Source organism: Lithobates pipiens, unplaced genomic scaffold (genome assembly GCF_037356315.1).
Source record: "Lithobates pipiens isolate NorthernLeopardFrog02 unplaced genomic scaffold, aLitPip1_a1.2 Scaffold_16, whole genome shotgun sequence".
Classification (NCBI taxonomy): domain Eukaryota; kingdom Metazoa; phylum Chordata; class Amphibia; order Anura; family Ranidae; genus Lithobates; species Lithobates pipiens.
The window spans coordinates 115,452,795-115,476,197 of NW_027507748.1; the positions used below are offsets into that span (position 1 = coordinate 115,452,795).

General features: G+C 42.4%; 1 protein-coding gene across 2 annotated transcripts in view; it reads right to left on the minus strand.

Moving 5' to 3' along the window:
* ABR (ABR activator of RhoGEF and GTPase) overlaps positions 1-23,403 on the minus strand; it is a 608,507-nt gene that overhangs the window by 488,383 nt on the left and 96,721 nt on the right. Inside the window, exons 1-2 of one of the 2 annotated variants that reach the window (XM_077480319.1) lie at positions 7,995-8,010; positions 7,613-7,707 (exon numbers count right to left, since the gene is read on the minus strand). The exons of the other annotated variant lie outside the window; for it this stretch is intronic. Of the exons in view, the coding sequence (XP_077336445.1) occupies positions 7,613-7,673 (61 nt within the window). The 5' untranslated portion in view covers positions 7,674-7,707; positions 7,995-8,010. Of the gene's footprint in view, positions 1-7,612; positions 7,708-7,994; positions 8,011-23,403 lie in introns of those variants that run through there. 2 annotated transcript variants of the gene reach the window in all.

Here is a 23,403-nt window from a genome sequence, read left to right on the forward strand (position 1 = left end):
ACTGCCCTCCGATCCAGCCAGGTGGAGGGGAACAAATCCCCTTCCATTTGTTATTGCTGGATTGGATGTAGCCACGTGCAAGTGTCCATTTACATCTGACTGCCCATAGTGGAGAATGAAGGGACCAATCAGGTCCATCTGAAAAATTGACAGGCATACTTAGTCGGACCTCTAGTATGCAAGGGGCCCTAAGCTGGCCATGGCTGAGTAGAACTTTGAATACAAAGTCTTAATGTTCTAATAAAGTTTTTTCTTCTCCCAAAGCATTTGTGGGTCAGATTGGCATTCCTTTTCGACCACAATGACAAAATTTGAAGGAGCAGATTGGAAAAATTTCCTTGCGTGAACAAATTTCTAAGAACCAGTAAATAAACACTAAAGAAAATAGGAGGAATGATTGTCCCACAATGAAAATGATAATGGTAATGGTACGAAAATTCTCGGACGGCAAAGCCATTACTTGTCTGTATTCAGGTACATTGTAAGGTAGATTAGGAAGTGATGTAATGCAAGTGTGACCCTTTGTAGCTACGTCTTTATTTGCCATACATTTGGATTGTTGCAGATTTTTCGTTCTTCGACAGATCTTTTGTACTGTACCGAATGATGGACTCTATTCCCATCAACTTGCAAATGTCAGCAAGTCCAACACTAGTACTTAGAGTACTGGCCATACGGAGGCAACTTCAAAAGAAGAGGAAACAGATCATAGTGTAAACATTGTAATTTGGTTTTCATTCAGTCAAGTCCATTTATTCCAAAATCAAATGTTAAAAGCAAACAAAATCTTTTAGATGACATTCAAACGTTGCGAAGTTTATGTACAATATTGCCTAAGAATTTTCATTTGAAATTCTATCCACCTATGGCCAGCTTTAGTCTGGACGGCTTGCATTCATAGCTGGAGAAATCAATTCCGAATTGAACCAGAGTTTACTGGAGGAGGTCAGGGTAATAGCTCATCATGTGAAGTTTAAAAGGCAACTGTACCTTTGGTACAAGCAGTCCACTAATAATGCAGCCACCTCTGAGCACAGCCCACCAGGTCCTCGATTCAGCAATTTTTACTTTGTGACCCTATCAAACTTTCTCTTTAAGCAGATTCTTTGCCCTCAGGGAAGGAATAGTGATGATCAGCTCATAAAATGCATCTTCTCTCCAGGGATTGACTAGCTGGGACTTTCAGTTTATATCGGAAAGTGACAAAAGATTGTTATAGCGAGATTACTGCCTGATACCCACAACGCCCAACGAGTTCCTCCAGACTAAGTGCATACTACATAATGTACCGAATAGCACACATGGACAGAATTATGTAGCACAACACATAAGTGAATTAGCAGAATATAGAAATCACATGAGCTTGAAAACAAGATGTGCATTTATTGACCATCTCACAAAAGTCCAGTATCAGCATTAATTCCTACAGCGGAATAGTCTGCTTGGCCCTAGGCCTGCTTTAGAGTATAGGTAGAACATTTGTGCTGCTTGAAGACTTCCCCTTATAAAATGGTAGTGCTTTCAAAACGAACATTAATTAGTGTATATAGAAGATAAATAATATATGAATGCAATGGTTCTCCTTATTTGCATTTTAACTTAAAGCAGAGTTCCACAAAAAAAAAAAATCTCTTTAAAAGACTCCTTTTAACCTATAAACAAACATTTGGAGGGAAAAAAAAAAATGATACTTACCCTAAACGCCCTGTTGCTATGTAGTCCTCGTAATCTGCCACTTACTGGTCTGCGGAGCTCCTTGAGAATTCTTCCATCGCCTATGCGGGCAGTACAGTACTACGGCTGGCGTGGGATCATGCATGCGCAAGATTGAGAGGTGCATGCTGGTTACGCAGCATGCACCTCTCCCAAGCTAATAATCCAGGTATCTGCACCCACTTCCAGGACAAGCTATCCGCAGATGGCCCCCACCCCCCCCCCCCGTTGTGTTCTGGGAAACAGTTCCCAGGACACCGCGGGGACCAGTGGAGACGCGGGGCGCGACTCGCGCATGCGCAGTAGGGAACCGGGCAGTGAAGCCACAACGCTTCACTTCCCGATTCCCTGACAGAGGATGGCGGCGGGGGCAGCAGAGAGACGAGAGCTTGTCATCTGCTGCTGACATCTCTGGACCCTGGAACAGGTAAGTGTCCATTTATTAAAAGTCAGCAGCTGCAGTATTTGTAGCTGCTGACTTTTAAATATTTTTTTTAAAGGAGCAGCTCCTCTTTAAAAATGAGATCTGGGGTCAAAAAGATATACATGTATACATGTGTATATATATATATATTATATATATATATATATATATATATATATATATTATATATATATATATATATATATATATATATATATATATAAGATATATCATATTTACACTAAAATTCAAAAAAAAATTGTCATTTCAAAAAAATCATTTAAAAAATACCCCTTTAAAGAGGAAGTAAACCCTAATGGGTTTACTTCCTCTTTTTTTCCCTGCAAAGGTAAAGCATAATGGACTACTATGCATCGCATAGTAGCTCATTATGTGTCACTTACCTGACACAGGAGCCAGCGAAGTCGCCGCTGATCCCTGTAGTCCGCCGCATCCATGTTGCTGGTGGCGTCTCGCAGCTCCGACGAATCACAGCGGCGAAGCCGCGATGACGTCACTCCCGCGCATGCGCAGGGAGTCGCGTCTCGCAGCTCCGCCGCTGCCACTCGGCGAAGCCGCGATGACGTCACTCCCGCGCATGCGCACGGGAGTCGACAAATTAGGCAAATCCATTCATGGATTTGCCGCATTTAGTGCGCCTGCGCGCCGCTGTCTACGGCGCATGCGCCGTAGACAGCGGTGCCCATTTTCGGGCAAATATCTCCTAAACCATATAGGTTTAGGAGATATTGCTTGGACCTACAGGTAAGCCTTAATCTAGGCTTACCTGTAGGTCCAAGTTGTTTGGAAGGGTTTACTTCCTCTTTAAGAGCTGTGGGCAGAAGCGTCCTTTTGATGTCTCCTCTGCCCTGCATTGTTATGGAGATGGGTGGGGGGCCATCTTCGCCTCACTTGTCTCCATACCAAACAGGAGACAGGACACGATTGCCTCTGCCACTGCCAAGGGCTCCGGTAAGTGGTGGAGAGCACCAGAGCACCCCTCTCCCTCCGCCAAGAGACCACTTTTTTCTTTTAATAGACCGCCCGCTGAAGAAGCAGATATTGGGGTTATGGCAGCTAGCTGCTTCCATAATAACAATATCCTCCTTCAAACAGCCGACGTAAAACTGCGGCGGGCGGTCCGAAAGTGGCTAAAGCATAACGTCAGTCATTTTTCCAACTTTACATCCATTAAAACTTCTGCCCTTGTTGTTTTAACTTTTTTTTTTCTTCCAGTAAATACCTTATACAGCCCACTTCCTGTTCCTTGTCTGGTAAAAAACTTAAGCTTACAACATTATGCACAACTCTCTCTCTCTCACTTGTGAGAGTTTGGCAGGAAGAGAGGGGGAAGAGCCATAAGAAGGCCAATGAGAGTTGCAGAGCTGGAGGTGTGCCTCTGTGTAAATCCAGAAAGTGAACAGGAAGCAGCTTCAGCTGCCCACAGTTAAAATGGCTGCAGTCAGACTTAGCGGAGGGAGATTTCTGCAGCATATATGGCAAGTACAGAATCACAGTATACTGTATATAAAACAATATGCAAAGTGGTTGGAGGGAAGTTTCAGAATGGCAAAGATGTTTTTATTACAGATGTGAGCAGACTGCAGTTCCTCTGGCATCCATGGCAGATGGGCCGAGCTCAGAACTCAGGCATTATGTCACTGTTGGCATCTATAAAAGATAGTTCCTGATTATCAATATATGGGTATCCATCTACAGAAACCTGAAACAGGAGTTGTTTTTGGCAAACTGAGCCTGTAATTAGTTGGAGACCTTTTCGAGCATAATTGTCAATGATGCTGCAGAGTTGTGACCCTTGTGACATTTAATCAATCGACCAATACATTGCCCTATTTTCCCAGCCATGCTACAATTAGTCACATTGCTAGGGAAAAAAAAATGGGCTGAACACGGTCAGCTTAAAGTGATTCTAAAAGCTCAAGTTTTTTTTACCTTCATGCATGCATGAAGGCAGAAAACCTGTGCAGCAGTACCCCCCCCCCCCCCACAATACTTACTTGAGCCTGACACAGTTCACGAGCGCCTTAGCTCTCCGAGGACTCTTCCTCCTCATTGGTTGTTAATCACAGCCAGTGAGCAAATGAGCAGAGAGATGGATGGGGCCAAGCCGGCAGGGAACCAGAGAAATGTTTGTCCAGTTTTCTATTCATTCACCCAAGCAGAGATAAACTGGCACTGCAGAGTTGAGTCTTACAGGGAGATCAAACATTCAGAGGCGGACATACAGGGGGTCGCAGGAGTCACCATCGTGACCGGGCCCCATGCAAGCCCCCTGTATTCCTGGATAGGAGGAGCGGCAGGGGGGCCTGAGACCGAGCTCCCCAATCCTCAGCTTAACTGTAAATCGGCACTGCGGGGAGATGGTCACAATCTTTACACCTAAAGGTGTAAACGGGTTCATGCCTGTTTACAGAGAGCAATTTCAGGGCTCCCGATATGAAATTTTAGGATCAGTTTCTCTATAATGTCTACACATACAGGGGTCAGTAAAAGCTTTGCTTTAAAGATCATGTAACGCTTATCATTAAATGTCCATAGCCTGTCATAGCCTTGAAAGTTTCGTCAAAATCCACAATTGATTTTTACATGCCAAAAAAAGGAATCTCTCTGTTCTGTCACTTCTGCATTCCCAATTTACACATCATTACAACACTAAATCCAGATGAGTGCCAACACTATTCACAAATACAGCTCTGCAAATACCCCGTCTCAGGCATAATGCCATCAGAATGGTCTTTCCACCTACTCTTTCCATTTCCCCAAACATTTTTCCTTCCAACGTCCAATCAGTGAAAAATGTTAGGATGACAACACTGTACAGCACAATAGAACATTGATGTCTCCTCCCACTGTAAACCTGCTTTCCAGTATGTGGGAAACTATGGCAAATTTGTATTAAAGTCCAACTCCGGGCAAATAAAAAGTTATCCCTCTGCAGGTGGGGGCTGTACGCAGAATGCAAAGGTTAATTGCCATTTATGCCCTAGGGAACAATAAAAAATAATAAAAAATACTTACCTGATTCCCCACTCCTTCCCACAGCTAGACCGCTGCCCGCAGCTTTTGTCCCCTCCCTATAGCAATCTAGGGTCTGGACGTTACCGCCGGATCACAAGGAAGCAAAGGATAAAGGTAAGAAACAGTTTCTTCTTCTCCTGGACAAAATGAGCTATTAACCCTTGCAGTCCTACAGCAAGGAATACATTTTTTTTCTACGTGAGTAGGGCTTTAAGAATTGTTTGATCATACTATTAATGCCTAAAAATGCATTCAATATTTTGACTGGACACATAGCTGACAAAAAAAAAAAAAAAAGGAGCTTTTTCATATTGGTCTGGAGATCTCCCTTAATCAAGGACCAAAAACAGTGTGAATGATATCAACAATGACAAGATAAGCACAGCTCCACACAGGGCAAAAAATGCTGAGCACATTTCCAGCCTGATCTGAGATTGGCCCTTGTTCACTTAAAATTCCAAGCCAGCAACTTGACTGGATCTAGACTGCACCCTCATCACACAGTCAGCACACCACCATGCATCTTCCCAGCCTTTCCGCAAAAATAGGCTTTTCTAACAGGTTTCCCAAAGATAACACTTGTATGGTTTAATCTTCACTAAAAGAGTTCTCCATTCATGAGCTGACGTGGCAGAAATAACAATTCCCACAATGCATTTATCAAAACGTACAAATCCAAGCGTCCATATTTTTGTATAACCACATTACATAGCTACACCGGACAACTGTAGCATCCTGAAACAATTTTTTTTTAGAAAAGATACTGCATTATTAACAGCTGTCACTGTGTACATAGTACAGAGCTTAAATATAATAGGCAAAGAGGGACAAGGAATTAAAGAAAAAAATAACACATACATTTTTCACACACACACACACACACACACACACACACACACACACACACACACACACACACACACACATATATATATATATATATGTGTGTGTGTGTGTGTGTGTGTGTGTGTGTGTGTGTGTGTGTGTGTGTGTGTGTGTGTGTAAAAAATATATATATATACATACACACACACTATAATTATATATATATATATATATATATATATATACACACACATTTCTTTAATTCCTTGCCCATCTTTGCCTGTTATCATAGTTTAGGAACATATAGTGTGTATACACTGTCCATACACACACAGATATATATCTCAAGATCGTGATATATCGAGATAGCGATTATATATATATATATATATATATATATATATATATATATTTATTATATATACACACACACACTATAGGTTTCTAAAATATGAGAATAATCAAAAATGGGAAGATGGGTAAGGAAATATATATATATATATATATATATATATATACACACACACACACACACACACACAATATGTGCCATGTAGTACCACTATATTCCCTTGTCCTTGCAAAGAAACAATTTACAATATTATCCACAGTTCTCTATAATACTATTACAAAGTGGGGTCTACTGTATAAAATATGTATTCTAAAGAGGCCACATGCCAAACAATGAGACGTGATGAAACCTACACCTTTCACTACCACAGCCGGTGCGCCCATCATACATATATACATCATCCCTTCCATTCTGCAAAGAAAAAGAAATCAAAGGAACGGGAGCTGCCACACATCTAGACAGAGGAGACAGCTGATCAATCCTATGCCAGACTAATTTGAGCACCAATGCCAGCCCCAGCTGGGAGAAAATGAGCACAGAATACCAGATGTGAACAGGAGCGTGTAGGGGGGAGTAAAATGCCGGGAGGGTTTTGTGTTGCAAAGGAGCCCAGCTATACAGGCCAGCACATAGCACAACAATAGAACAGAGGAAACGGTTAACCAGTTAATATCACAAAAAACAGCAAACCATTCTACATTCTCTACTATCCGAACATAAAATATGTATGTCAGCTCTGAGTACAGGAAATCACACCTCTGATGGGAGAGAAGGCAAATTAAATTTACACATTTGGCCATCTTCCCATTGACCTTTCCATTTAATAAGGAAATGTGTGCTGAGCGTGATTAATGCACGTGTGCTGCATATAGAGTTTGTGCTCCTGGGCAATCGATGGGAACATTTTGTGTGGTCGCACACTGCCACAGGTGTGAATACACTACAATGAACAAATCTCCCTGGCACGGATAGAGTTATCAACAGAATACGATGTAGTATTCCCTCATTGGCACTAGGCACTGGCATAAAGGCAAGCCAAGCATAACTTGTTTTATGGAACATTTTTTCCTGAACACAAATACATGGTCACTGCAGGTGAATGGCACTATGACAGTGCAGCAATTATATGTTATGGTATGATGGAGATCTACCAATCAGATCTACACTGTATATGGAAATCTACTTATGCAATTGTCTACATACAGAATGGTTCATGTGGCATGCTAAGCTTTGATGATGGGCAGCAGACAGACACTTACTGCTATAGAGTGTATCTATCCAGGAGAGACGAGGCATTCCTTGGTGGCTCACGGGCTCCATGGTGTCTGATCTAATAGGTCCTTCAGATCCCAATCTGCATTTTGTCAAAAAAAAAACAACACAAAAAAAAAAAACTAGTGACCCTGTGGTTAGACGATCACACCGGGATGGCAGCTGCTTGGGAAAGTAAGCGGTTCATCTCTCATATGGGGAGCAAAGCGCAGAGAGGAGGACAGAACACTGCAGGGGACAGGCCAGAGCTTTGCAGAGGAAAGGAGTACAGTATGTGAAAGGAGACAGGAGGGAGGTAGGCAGGAGGAGGCAAGAATCAAGCAGCAAAGAAGAGCAGAGCATCTAGCAGAGGATGGATGATGACAGTACCAATGAGGCTCAACTAATCCCAGATAGTACAAGAATGGAGCTGCTATCTACTGGGAGGTAAGGGGATGCCGCTTTGTGTCCCTGAAGTTCTCTATGTGTTTACACTGAGGGTGGAGGGGAGGGGGCTGGATTGGGTGGATAGGGAGAAGGGGGTGGGCTAAGGGGAAGCGTTGTCCTGAAACTGACAGATGGGAGGGTGGTTTTTTAGATAATTAGCTGTGTCCTCTACACAGAAGCTGTGCTCCCTCCAGACACCTGCTGGGGACCACAACACCATAGACCCCTCCTGATCTACACACAATGCCATCAGGCCTGCTCACAATTGCATCAACGTGGAGCAACTCAGAGGCTGCACATTTCCGTGATCAAACTCCACTTTGTTGTGTATGGGAAAGCTGAGAAGATATTCAGTAGAGAAGGTCTCCATGGCAGCCAAGCGAAGCCTGAGACTTCTCTGAACAGGACCACCTGCCTGTAGATCTAGGAGTCAGTAGCAATCATGATTGAGATCCTGCATAAAGTCTCTCTGTCGTGCCCCAGCCTCCTGAATGGCATTGGAAACCACAAGACTGTTAACCAATTTGCCAGTGTCGGTGCCAGCAATTCTATAATGAAATGGAATATGCCTCGTCTTTCCAAATGTGTGAAGCCTAATACACTACAAACTGTTACAGTGTCAGACAGCAATCGATGCACATGCTGGGGAATGAGGCTTATGGACAGCAGACAGCGTAATACAAACAAATGGAGTTTTAATCATTGGCAAATGCTATAGGCAGTTACTAAGAGACAGTTATAATGATCAGTCTATTACATTTGGGCCCTCAAAGCCCCCCCAACTCCTCAAAAATGTTGTAAAATGCAAAACTGCAATTTTAGATTTATTTTTTTATCTAAAAAGGAAACTAATGAGTCTTCAGTGTGGACAAATTTTGAATATTCATTTTTAAAATTCGATAAAACGTGATATAATGCAAATTTTAAGACTGAGCTTGCTGTGCCATATTTTTATTTTTTAGAGACATGTAGTTTTAATCCCACTGTAGACAGACCTAAAATTGGGCCGGTTCAGCAGGAACCAGACGAATTTTCATCCATCTATAGGCAGGCGACTTGTACTGAATTCGATCTAAATCGTTTCATCACAGTACAACCAGCTCATCTGTTTGTTTTTGGTACAAATCACTGCCGCTGGCTATGTCCAGCAGCAGTGATCATTGGATTCTGATGGCAGGGAAACCTCCCGCTGTCATAATACAATAGCGCAGCGGGGGGATTCCCCCATCAACACTGACATGATGAGGGAGTTTGAGCAGTTTTCTTTTCTTCAATTTGTGATTGAAGGAAAGAAAACTGCATTATGTATGGCCATGTCTAGCCAACCATACATAGATTGAAATTCGGCCGATTCAGCAGGGACTGGATCCATGTATGGGCAGGCTGATTGTACTCAAGTCAATCGGTCAACTTTGATACAACTAGTATGTGGGATTTGTCTACATACGGTTACTGCCAGCAGCATAACCATTGTACTCTGCCGGCCTGGAATGCTACCCCCGCTGGCAGAATACAAACGGGCAGAAGGAGGCATTCTCCCATCAACACTGAATATGTTGATGGGGAAATCTAACGATTTTCTCTCCTTCCACCCGTGGTGGAAGGAAAGAAATTTGTATCATCTATGGCCGGTATTAGTGTCGGTAAATCAATCAGCACTCCTGCTGAATGACAGCTCTATGTTAAAATCATTTACAAGATAAAAAAGGTGCCAAATGATGTTAGACCACAGCCTCTCAATGGTATTAGGATTGTGCAAAGATCTAATGCCTATGAAGCATGCTGAGACTGTACTATACGCCGGTTATTGGAGGATGAAGCAGTCATAGTAAATTAGGTTACCCACAGACATGAGACAACAGCTGCCCAACCTAGCAATTTTCTTACATCTGTGGGTGTTCCCTGAGCCCCTGTTGGGATACAGTGCAATTAGGATGTCTCAATCGGCAATGTTAACTCTCTCCCCCATACACAGAAGACACCTTTAATCTTAGTTATCTTAGTTATGTCAAGCATATCAGAAACGGCTTGGGTCAATGAGCAAATGCAGCATACTTTCAGGTACAATTAGTTTACATTTGAGTAATTTCAGAGATTACTAAGCACAGTAAAGGGGGCGCTACCACAACGCACGTTACATGCCTAAGTAGTTGCGGGTATCATTATCAATTACAATGTACCACGTATTGTGGCGTACTGCATATTACTTTTTTGTATGTTCTTTTGCATTGTTAGCCAATTAATTTGAATGGACAGCTTTGATGCAATGCACGTTAACATATGACGTAATATTAACGCAACACATGAGAACGTGAAGGTGCGAATGGCCTATAAGTGCTCTTTCACCTCTGCATCTGACCTGCAGTTGATCTTCTTAACCAACATTTCACCCACATTCTGAGCTACATCAATCTGCTTTAGATCTCCAGGATTTTTTTTCTTTAAACTTCTATTGAGCCAGCTTGATTTTATGTAATTATAAATGTGTCACATCCAAAGGGCTGCTAGGGATGCCAAAATTCACTGCAGTAGTCATGCTAAATACAGTCAGTGCTGTCCTGTTCCCTCCTGCTGCTGGGGGCGTTTGTCTGTATACCGAGCACAGGGAATTGGTTGTTCCTATACCTCCACCATTCAGCAAATATCTTGTATTTTTTTCAGTAAATACAGGGTGTTCTCTAATTGGATGTGGTGATGATCATGACTTCATCCACTCCTCTTCACTGCATCAAATCAGAGAAATCCTTGTATTCATTGAAAAGAAAAAAATATGTTTGCTGAATGCAACATAAGAATTGCTTCAGCCTGATATAGAGATCGCATGTTCAAAATAATTTGACTGAATGCCACCCGATATGGTGCAGGCTCCCAGATAAAAATCGCCTGCTGATGTAAGGTAAGTACAAGGGTGCTCAGCTAGCTCAAGGAGGGAGGTGAATAAGAATTGCTCTGGTCTGTCCTGGAAACACTGCACAGAGAAGAGGGAAAAGAGCAGGGATTTTAAATCACTGGAGCGGCTGTGCGGGTACGGACAGATCAGCATTGCTGGAGGTAAGTACAGCAGGGACTGTGGGGGTGGGGAGGGTGTACAGTGTTTTTTTTTTCTTTTTTCCTTTTTCTGAAAAGGTTAACACTTCAAGGATAAGAAAACTTTCAAAATGGCATCTGAATGATTACTCACCCTTTCACCCTCCCACTGTGCTGATCTAATCCACCTCTGTACACGTCAATGGCATTCTACTATAATGTTTGCATGTAGTTGGTGCCTGAAATCCCTCTAACAATGCACTTACAACAACCTTCTTGTGTACTTACCACTTCAGAGCCACATCTACACAGCCTCTCGTCCTCCCTTGCTCCCACCACTGCGCCTGACCCTCCCCCCCATCCTCCAACCTTGTCTCCAACACTGCGTCTGATCCCTGTTCTCTGACCATGCTCCCACCACTGTATCTGACCCCTGTCCTCTGCCCTTGTACCCACCACTGCGTCTGACCTGTTCTCTGCCCTTGCTCCCATCACTGCATCTGACCACTGTCCTCTGCCCTTGTTCCCACCACTGTGTCAGACCCCCGTCCTCCGCCCTTGATCTCACCACTGCGCCTGACCCCTGTCCACTGGCCATGCTCCCACCACTGCATCTGACCACTGTCCTCTGCCCTTGTTCTCACCACTGCGTCTGACCCCTGGGCTCTGCCCTTGCTGCCACCACTGCATTTGATCCCCGTCCTCCACCCTTGCTCCCACCACTGCATCTGACCCCTCTTCTTCTGCCCATGCTCCCACCACTGCTTCTGACCACTGTCCGCCATCCTTGTTTCCGCTACTGTGTCTAACCCCTGTCATCTGCCCTTGCTCCCACTACTGTGTCTGACCCCCGTCCTCTGCCCTTGCTGTCACCACTTCATCTGTCCCCCGTCCTCCCCCCAAGCTGCCACCACTACATTTGACCCCCATCCGCCGCCCACCAGTTTGGAAGTCTCCTTGTTTGTATAGCTGTACCTATAGCTGAGTGTTTTTAAACTGTAAGTTACTATGTTTTTTTTTTAAATAAATTGTATTGGATCAATACACTATGGACCCCCCCCACCTTCTTTATTGCACGTAAACTACATTGGATGAGCCCGAAAACTGATCCTCTTATCTGCATTGGTGTGGGGATACTTTTGGAAATCGATCGATTGTTGAGGATCCATTATTTTTTCCATACAAAGGCACGACTTGACCTGTAGGGGTCTCCTTATGAGGCGAGAGGCTGGGAGAAAATGTGTGTCCCACAGTGGATGGTGGAATTATTTGTCTGAAGTAGATTCCTCTGCTTTTTGCACATGCACTTTTTTCTATGAACTGTTTATCTGGATTTCCTTGAAATTGGACATTACTATTGCACTATTATAACTTTGGAGCATTTTTTCACTTTATTTTTAGAAAATTCTTTTTTATTACATTTTTAAAGCAAATAACAGGCCACGCTTGCGGCCGACACCCATTGGCTATAAACAGTTGCTGGTGGACATTTACATACAAAACAAAAATCAAGCATCAACCCCCCCCCCCCCCCCACCTCAAAACAATAAAACTTTTGCTTATATATATATATATATACCATTCAAGTTGGCCTCCAACTGGAGGAAGGCACTAGGTGACACCGTACCCGTGTTGTCCAACATTTTGGGCCGTGATGCTAAATGCAGTCCAAAGTATGCAGCCCCCCCCCCGCACCAAGAATTTTATATGAAGAAATAACTTGTCCCCCTACAAAAGTGACCAGTTATTCTAATGTAGAATTATCAATATTTCTCCCGTATGCCAGTCATCTACATCCCTCGTTATGGCCTAGCACACCAATATCAATAGTTATAGGTTATCTGTAATTAGTCCGATACAGTGTCCACCGATGCCATCCAACCCCCCCCCCCCCCACACCTTATCAAATTTGGTTAGTGCCCCCCTACTCAAGTAGGTGGCTTTGTAAAATGGTACTGCCTTGTTAACCAATGCTTTCCAGGATTCCAAGGTTGGGACTGAGGAACTTTTCCAGGAAAGAATCCGCTTTTTGGCATAAAATAGCAATAGGGTAAGAAGAGGTCTAATAGCCCTGGTAGTAGCCAGGGGTTACACAAGATGTAGTAAGCATACCTCAACCGTCATGGGAATCGAAATAAAGGTGACTGACCTTATGCTATATGCTTTATTTTAATATTAAGTTTCCCTGAATATTGCACTTTATTATTAATTTATTGTAGCTATTGCTGTAACCGAATTGCTTTTTTGAAGCCTCATCACTGCACTCATAGATTCATCAATTGTAGCTAGTACTTTATTAAGTGTTTATTCTTTCAGAACACTGTATTTTTATTTTGGTTGTGATAGCGCCACATTACTCCTTTCCTTTCTTCATCCTCTGCCCTTGCTGCCACCACTGTGTCTGACCACCACCCACTAGCGCATCAAGCACCACATAAAGGCAAGAAAGGGGCCGCATTCTGCCCACGGGTCACAGTTCGGAGACCACTGGTTCAATAACAATGTATGCAGGTGTATGTATGTATGCATGCATGTAGAAATAAGAATGCTACCATACAAGAGAAAAATATATATAGGGGACTTATGGACTTTACAGGCACCATTAGATTCTTTTACTGGTGCCTGTAAAGTCCATAAGTCCCCCATATATATTTTTCTCTTGTATACAGCTATTTCATTGGCACTCTTTACCAATATGTTTCATTGGGATATCCACTTTTACCACTAAGTGATGTTTGATATCCCCTACTCGTTCATTTTTTTTTTTTGCAAGCATGCTACCATTTTATAAGCTGAAATTTTACCATTTCATGCCTCACACATCTTAAGCCATTGTTCTTCATATAGTTGCAAAAAGCAATAACCCATAACTACTTAGAAGCCATATAGCTAACTTCCATAGCACAACTTAAGCCTCCTGCCAAATGGGTATGTAAAGTAACCCCTCCCTGGCAACAAACTATATGTCTAACATTTTGTGCTGGGAGGGAACCATGGGGCATCTCACCTTTTATTTTATTTTTTGCTTTGTTAGAACTTTACTAAAATGTCACAAGTGATGTTTCATTAGAATTCTATGCATACCGTAGCACTGCAATGGAGTAGTATGCTGCAACAAAATGCACTGAAAAAATAAGTACTGTTGTGTGAACTGCCAGTGCCTTTTTGCCATGGTTCTGCAATGGTCAAGGTTGCCCAGTGTACCCGGTATGAATGAGTCTTTGATGCATGCAGAGAGATTACAGCCATACAACATAGGGCCTGAAGCTACATAGCAAATAAGACTGTCCCTTTGCAAGCAAAAAATTATTTTTCACTGGAGTATGACTTTAAGGCTTACATCTTAGCAGAACAGATGGGACTAAACAGCGGGAAGGCCATCTTGCTTGTTGTAGTTACTAGTGTTCCTTCCCACACTACACTTAAAATAATAACCACACGGAGGCCTGTTAAACATATCCATTAGGATCCAGTTTCAAACACGTTTGACTAAAGCGGCCCAGTGGACATCTCCCTGCTCATTTCCCACACTCTCATTCATTGACATGGAGTTTGACAGCTATTAAACCTTATAAGTAAAGCTGCGGTACCTCTTCCGTGCCTCACCCTCACACACACACGTTGGCTTGGTCCTGAGCTGGGAAGCTGGAAGCAAAGCAATGGTTATACAAGAAAGCTGTTGTGAAAACATTAATGATTAGTTGTGCCCCAGAGCTTCTCACGTTTCCCCGTCCTCAGATCCTTTGTGCTCTGCCTCCGGTTCCTGAAACCACAGAACAAAAGACTTTGCTCTTAGTTGAGAAGAGACATCTGATTTAGGGCATCTGAGCAACCAAGAACAGGGATTTATATGTTGTCAACCCCTAACATTTATTTGCCTTGCATTGTGTGTGGAACCTTGGAAGGGAATGTAAAAGTGGCCTTGTGCATGCTTCTTTATTTACCATGGCCAGGGCTGTAAAAATAAATATTGTAAAAGTTAGGTAAATATGAAATATTTCCTATGAAGATGATGAAGTCTTTGTCCAACCTGCAGATGGAGCTATATGCTCCATTTCACATGCTTTCCAATATCTCCTTACTATGCAGCAGATGCATATGAACATATGCAAACAAGTTACTCATGGCTCCTTTAACTAGAAAATTGGCCAACAAACCCAATACGACTTCACTACCTGCTGATCAGCTAACAAATCCACTGGTGGAGCAAAGCCACCAAATTGCTGGTGTAGCGGGATTGTAATAGCCCGTACACACAATCCAAAATTCAGACAACAGATCGTCCGTGTTAAGTCGCACATCGAAAATGGAGAGGTTACTAAAAGTAAGAAAATTATCGTATGACAGAATTTAATAAATTGGAAGTTATGTCACGTGTTGTAGTGTATTTCCAGACCACAACTGTACTGATTAAACAAAAATCGTATGATCTGGTATCATACGAGAACATTTTTCCTGTTTGTCCAATCTGATAATATCAGATGAACTGTTGTAATCTGCTCTCGAAAGCTCTATATTAAAAAATCAATTATCGAACGATCGTTTCAAAAGCGGTATTTTGCGTCCGATCTTCGGATCTCGTGCGTACGGGCCGAGAGTCTCTCCTGAAGCTGAACTCTAGGGAAAACAAACACTTTAATTTCAATATATTCCTCAATAGCCACAAACAAATTCCACTTTGCACGCACCAAATGCCATCACAAACCCAGATTTTACCTTGTAAATGCAAAAGTGACATCATCATTGCAGCCGATCAGACCCATCTGTGTCTGATTGGCTGTATTGGTGCCCAAAGGAGAGCTGGGATGTCTAATAGACCCCTGATCTCTCTATAGAGAGTATCTGACAATGCTATTGCTGCCACAAGGGATGTTTGCAATAAAAGTGACCAATATTTTAAGAAACCGTGTATTAAAAAAAATAAATAAAAAAAAAATAAAAAAAAAAAAAAGGGCAGGATACCCTTTCGCCACCTGTATTTAAAATTTTTCCAGTGGCTGCGTGGATTACTTTTACTTGAAAAAGAATCACTGGGGCTAAAAAATTATACTTGGATCATGGTAGTAGCCTCAACCATGATCTCGGGAATAAATAAATACACATGTAAGGTATCACCACGAATATCACAGCAATAATTCAAATGATTGGATTAAATTTAAATTGAAACCTGCACAGCCTTTTAAAGCATCACCTATGGATAATTTAAAGTACCGTAGTTTGTTGCCATTCCGTGAGCATGCGCAATTTTAAAGCGTGACATGTTTGGAATCTATTTACTTGGTGTAACATCACCTTTTATTATTTTACCAAAAAAATTGGTATTATATAGTGTCTGTATTCACTCAAATTGATTAATGTGTAATTAAAAGCCTTTGCCTACAAAATATAAGGTTTGAAGGGTTCCAAGTCATGTTCTAGCAAAACAAAAAAAAGACATTTTAAATGTAGGCGAGAAGTGTCAGAATAGGCTTGGGAAGCAAGTGGTTAATACAGGAATCTCCTACACAGATGAAAGTGGAAGGAGTTGTTTCATGCTGGGTTACTGCACAGATCTGGAAGAAATACACTCAAAGATTCAAGTAATATACATGCATCTTGTGCATCTTATATTTAGCAAAACAAAAAAGGATTACAAATAAATCGTAATTTCTAATAAAATGTAATGTCATGCAAATTGCATATTCTATAATATATACAGGCCTTTTTTTTTTTTTTTTTTTTTTTTTTTTTATTAAAGTCATATCTAATTAGTTTCCAATTAAATACAATGACAGCAGGGAGTTTTGGAATAAACGAAAAAAAAAGAAAAGAAAAAAAACCCCTTGGCTAACATTAAATGTTGACTCCATTTGTTGCATAGAGGATAAAGTGTTTTTAATTAAAAAGATTAGAAACTCTATTCAGCGGTGGAAGCTGGCAGGCGCTCACATTTTAAGGATGTCTACTGAATCTTAACGTCAAGAGCTTGGCTAAACAGCATGTGCAGAAAGATGTATCAGACGTCTTTAGTATTATAGAGGTAGAGCTAGTTGTCCTGTGGACAGATTCTCCCACCTGAGCTGTGGATCTCTGCAGCTCCTCCAGAGTCACCATGGGCCTCTTGGCTGCTTTCTCTGATTAATGCTCTCCTTGCCCAGTCTGTCAGTTTAGGTGGATGGCCATATCTTGGTAGGTTTGCAGTTGTGCCATACTCTATTTTCGGATGATGCCTTGAACAGTGCTTCGTGAGTTGTTCAAAGTTTGGGATATTTATCTATACCCTAACCGTGCTTTAAACTTCTCCACAACTTCATCCCTGACCTCTCTGGTGTGTTCCGGGCTTCATGATGCTGTTTGTTCACTAAGGCTCTCTAACAAACCTCTTGCACAGAGCAGTTAAGTATGACATTTTTAATAAAAAAATAAAATAAAAAATAAGCTTTACAAATCACTTTAACTTATAGGGTTTTACATATGACTTAATCCCTGTGGATCTGCATGGCAACCAAGCAAAAAGCATTGTCAAGCTACATGTCTGGGTACCCAAATGGCATTTACGAAGCACTACAAAACAAAACACGGTTTTAAAAAAAAAAAGGGGCAGCCAAGTGGTTAGGTCGTAGGTTTGAATGCCAACCAATGCCCTACTGGCCTGGAGTTTGCATGGTCTCCCTGTCCATGTGTGGGTTTTTTCCTGGGTACTATGGCTTCCTCCCACATGCCAAAGACATGCTGGTGGTTAATTGGCTCCTGTCTAAATTGGCTCTAGTATATATATGTACGAGTTAAACCTAAAACACACACAAAGGTCAGGTGACACTATCCGGTTTAATAAAAACAAGACGACATTCGGTCCATGTGTATGTCAGCCAGCTTCTGTCAGACAAGCATGCTGGAAAACTAGCCGCCGACCAGCTCCCGATTAGTGCTCTTAGCTGAGAGTGCTGGGGGGGGGGGGGGGGGGGGGGGGGCATTCTGTCAGAACACAATATGACAGCAGGGGAGATCACTGTACTAACATCTGATTGTTAGTACAGCAGCCCTGTGCCCTGTGAGTTGTTTTATTGGTTCCAATCAAAAAAACGAGTGCTGTGTACAATATATATGTGCAAAAGTGCTGCGTAGGTTCACAGCGCTATACAGGTACATGTAGTAAATAAAATGTGCAGACAGTGTGTCTGCTAATCGTAGGTGCAATGCTTTCCAGGCTCCTAATAAAAAAATAAATGCACATGTTTTACCCACAAAAAGACAACATTTAAAAGGAATTTCCAGAGAATTCAGTAAATCCACTATTTGGGGCCTACGGTTTAGTAACATGTAGTGATAGTTGGGTCCTATAGCTCATCCACACACAGCAGTGAACTAATATCCTGCTGCTATAAATGGGAGTGTGAATTTTGACCATTAATATACTGTGGTTCTCAGACAGCCATTGTATTTTAAGGCTTCCTGCAGTACCAAATGTCACCAGCAGATGGTGAGCTTGTGAAATCTGTAACCTTAGATCCAGTAATAGACATCTTCAGTTTGTGTCACTGATTGTCTTCCTGATTCAGCTGGGGTACACGGGTATTTTTTTTCTTCCCTTTTCACCATAAAAAAGGAAACCCTGGGATTGGATGCAAAGATTTTCAAAAATCGCTTTACAAAATAAAAATCAGTTCTGAAGTGCACATGACTGCAACCTCTACATGGTGCCATTGTGGAATCCAATGATTAATAGGCCACTTTACATTATGTATTTACAGTGGATATAAAAAGTCTACACACCCCTGTTAAAATGTCAGGTTTCGGTGATGTAAAAAAAATGACAAAGATAAATCATTTCTGAACTTTTTCCACTTTTAATGTGTCCTATAAACTGTACAACTCAGTTGAACAACAAACTGAAATCTTTTAGATGGAGGGAAGTAAAAATAAAATAATATGGTTGCATAAGTGTGCACACCCTTAGACTAATACTTTGTTGAAGCACCTTTTTATTTTATTACAGCACTCTGTCTTTTTGGGTATGAGTCTATCAGCGTGGCACATCTTGACTTGGCAATATTTGCCAACTCTTCTTTGCAAAAACACTCCAAATCTGTCAGATTGCAAGGGAATCTCCTGTGCACAGCCCTCTTCAGATCACCCCACAGATTTTCAATCAGATTCAGGTCTGAGCTCTGGCTGGGGAATTCCAAAACTTTAACTACTTTCCGACCGCCGGCTGTCAAATGACAGCCAGGTGGCGGACCTATTGTGGCGGGAGGGCGTCATATGACATCCTCCCGTTTAAACAGGGAATGCGCGCGATCGTGTGCGCACATCCCTGTTTCTTCGGTGGTGGCGTGTCACGGAGACACCGCTTGCCACTGAAGGGGGTGAACAGCCATTGGGTATAGCTGTTTACCACGTATTTGGCCGTGATGAAGTCAAGGCCGATCACAGATGGTCACACCCCCACTGTGCACGGCGCATGCACGTCGGTGGCGGTAACATCTCGTTACCGCTTACAGTGTACACCAATCACACTGATTTCCCCCCAATAAAGAGGACCTGTCACCACCCCTCATAGTACATGTCACTTACAGTCCATCAGAGTACCGGAGTACCTGTCATGGCCCATCAGAGTACCCGAGTACCAGTCATGGCCCATCAGAGTACCCGAGTACCAGTCATGGCCCATCAGAGTACCCGAGTACCAGTCATGGCCCATCAGAGTACCAGTCATGGCCCATCAGAGTACCAGTCATGGCCCATCAGAGTACCAGTCATGGCCCATCAGAGTACCAGTCATGGCCCATCAGAGTACCAGTCATGGCCCATCAGAGTACCAGTCACGGTTCATCTGAGTACCAGTCACGGTTCATCTGAGTACCAGTCACGGTTCATCTGAGTACCAGTCACGGTTCATCTGAGTACCAGTCACGGTTCATCTGAGTACCAGTCACGGTTCATCTGAGTACCAGTCACAGTTCATCTGAGTACCAGTCACAGTTCATCTGAGTACCAGTCACAGTTCATCTGAGTACCAGTCACAGTTCATCTGAGTACCAGTCACAGTTCATCTGAGTACCAGTCACAGTTCATCTGAGTACCAGTCACAGTTCATCTGAGTACCAGTCACAGTTCATCTGAGTACCAGTCACAGTTCATCTGAGTACCAGTCACAGTTCATCTGAGTACCAGTCACAGTTCATCTGAGTACCAGTCACAGTTCATCTGAGTACCAGTCACAGTTCATCTGAGTACCAGTCACAGTTCATCTGAGTACCAGTCACAGTTCATCTGAGTACCAGTCACAGTTCATCTGAGTACCAGTCACAGTTCATCTGAGTACCAGTCACAGTTCATCTGAGTACCAGTCACAGTTCATCTGAGTACCAGTCACAGTTCATCTGAGTACCAGTCACAGTTCATCTGAGTACCAGTCACAGTTCATCTGAGTACCAGTCACAGTTCATCTGAGTACCAGTCACAGTTCATCTGAGTACCCGTCACAGTTCATCTGAGTACCCGTCACAGTTCATCTGAGTACCCGTCACAGTTCATCTGAGTACCCGTCACAGTTCATCTGAGTACCAGTCACAGTTCATCTGAGTACCAGTCACAGTTCATCTGAGTACCAGTCACAGTTCATCTGAGTACCCGTCACAGTTCATCTGAGTACCCGTCACAGTTCATCTGAGTACCCGTCACAGTTCATCTGAGTACCCGTCACAGTTCATCTGAGTACCCGTCACAGTTCATCTGAGTACCCGTCACAGTTCATCTGAGTACCCGTCACAGTTCATCTGAGTACCCGTCACAGTTCATCTGAGTACCCGTCACAGTTCATCTGAGTACCCGTCACAGTTCATCTGAGTACCCGTCACAGTTCATCTGAGTACCCGTCACAGTTCATCTGAGTACCCGTCACAGTTCATCTGAGTACCCAAGTACCTGTCACCGTCCATATGAGTACCTGAGTACCTATCACCGCCCTTCAGAGTACCCAAATACTAGTCACCAGGCCATCAGAGAACCTGTCACCAGGCCAGAGTACCCAAGTACCTGTCACCAGGCCATCAGAGTACCCGAGTACCTGTCACCAGGCCATCAGAGTACCCGAGTACCTGTCACCAGGCCATCAGAGTACCCGAGTACCTGTCACCAGGCCATCAGAGTACCCGAGTACCTGTCACCAGGCCATCAGAGTACCCGAGTACCTGTCACCAGGCCATCAGAGTACCCGAGTACCTGTCACCAGGCCATCAGAGTACCCGAGTAGCTGTCACCAGGCCATCAGAGTACTCGAGTAGCTGTCACCAGGTCATCAGAGTACCTATCTGCAGCCCAGAGTACCCGAGTACCTATTTGCAGCCCATGCCTCATAGAATATACGTTGGGGTGTTTGCTTTCCAAAATGGGATAATTTTGTGGGTAATTGCACTGTCCTGATGCTCCAGGACCTTCAAAAGTGTGATGGGTAGGAATGAAATGAGATGTGTCATTTATGCTCCTAGAATGCCTGAAGGTACTACTTCAATGTTCGGCCTCTCTATGTGGCCAGGCTGTGTAAAAGTCCTACAACATGTGGTATCGCCATACTCAGGAGGAGTAGCAGAATGTGTTTTGGGGTGTAATTTTTGCTATATACATGCTATGCGTTAGAAATATCTTATAAATTGACAACTGTGTAAAAAAAAAAGCGTTTATTTATTTCCACATATTCCAAAAACTTCTGGAAAAAAATTAACTGTTCAAAAGACTCATTATGCCTCACAGATTATACGCTGGGGTGTTAGCTTTCTAAAATGGGGTAATTTTATGGGAAATTCCATTGTCCTGGTACTCCAGGGCCTTCAAAGGTGTAATAGGAGGTTGAGAAATGAAATGCGTCATTTTTGCTCGTAGAACGTCTGAAGGTACTACATCAATGTTGGTGCTCTGTATGTGGCCAGGCTGTGTAAAAGTCTCACACATGTGGTATCGCCATACTCAGAAAGAGTAGCAGAATGTATTTTGGGGTGTAAATTTGTTGTATGCATATGCTGTGTGTGAGAAATAACCTGATATGACAATTTTGTAAAAAAAAAAAAAAATCAAAAAAATCTAAAAAAAAAATCTTCATTTTGCAAAGAATTGTGGGAAAAAATAACTAAAAAACAACTCACCATGCTACTTATTTAATATGTCTACTTTGTAAAAAGGGGTCATTTGGGGGGGTATTTGTACTTTCCTGACTTGTTTGTGTCTCAAGAAATGATACACCCCATGTACTTAAGGCCTGATCAGATGTGATCAGTTTTCAGTGATTGGCACCATAATGTAGACTCTATAACTTTCACAAAGACCAAATAATATACACTAATGTGGGTTATTTTTACCAAAGATATGTAGCAGTATAAATTTTGGCCAAAATGTATGAAGAAAAATTACTAATTAGCAAAAATTTATGACAAAGAAAAAGGCATTTTTTCCACAAAATTTACGGTTTATTTTATTTATAGCACAAAAAATATATAAAAACACTAGTGATTAAATACCACTAAAAGAAAGCTCTATTTGTGTGGAGAAAAGGATGCAAGTTTCATATGGATACAGTGTTGCATGACTGAGTAATTGTCATTCAAACTGTGAGAGCGCTGAAAGCTGAAAATTGGTCTGGTCAGGAAGGGGGTGTAAGTGCACTGTATTGAGGTGGTAAATCTTCTTCTGGTGAAGCCATTCCTTTGTTGATTTGGATGTATGCTTTGGGTTGTCATGCTGAAAGATGAAGTTCCTCTTCATGTTCAGCTTTCTAGCAGAAGCCTGAAGGTTTTGTGCCAATATTGACTGGTATTTGGAACTTTTTGATGATGTGCAGTGTTGTTTTTACGCCAAAACATATCTTTTGGATGTATGGTCAAAAAGTTCAACCTTAGTTTCTTCAGACCAGAACCCACATGCTTTTGGAAGACTTCACTTGTGTTTTTGCAAAATTTATCTGGGCTTGAATGTTTTTCTTCATAAGAAAAGGCTTCTGTCTTGCCACGCTACCCCATAGCCCAGACATATAAAGATTACGGGAGATTGTTGTCACATCTACCACACAGTACTTGCCAGATATTCCTGCAGTTCCTTTAACGTTGCTGTAGGCTTCTTGGCAGCCTCCCTGACCATTTTTCTTCTCCTCAATTTTGGAGGGGTGTCCAGTTCTTGGTAATGTCAGTGTTGTGCCATATTTTCTCCACCTGATGTTGACTGTCTTCACTGTATTCCATGATATATCTAATGCCTTGGAAAGTCTTTTGTACCCTTCTCCTGACACCTTTTAACAATAAGATCCCTGTGATGCTTTGGAAGCTCTCTGCAGACCATGGCTTTTGCTGTAGGATGC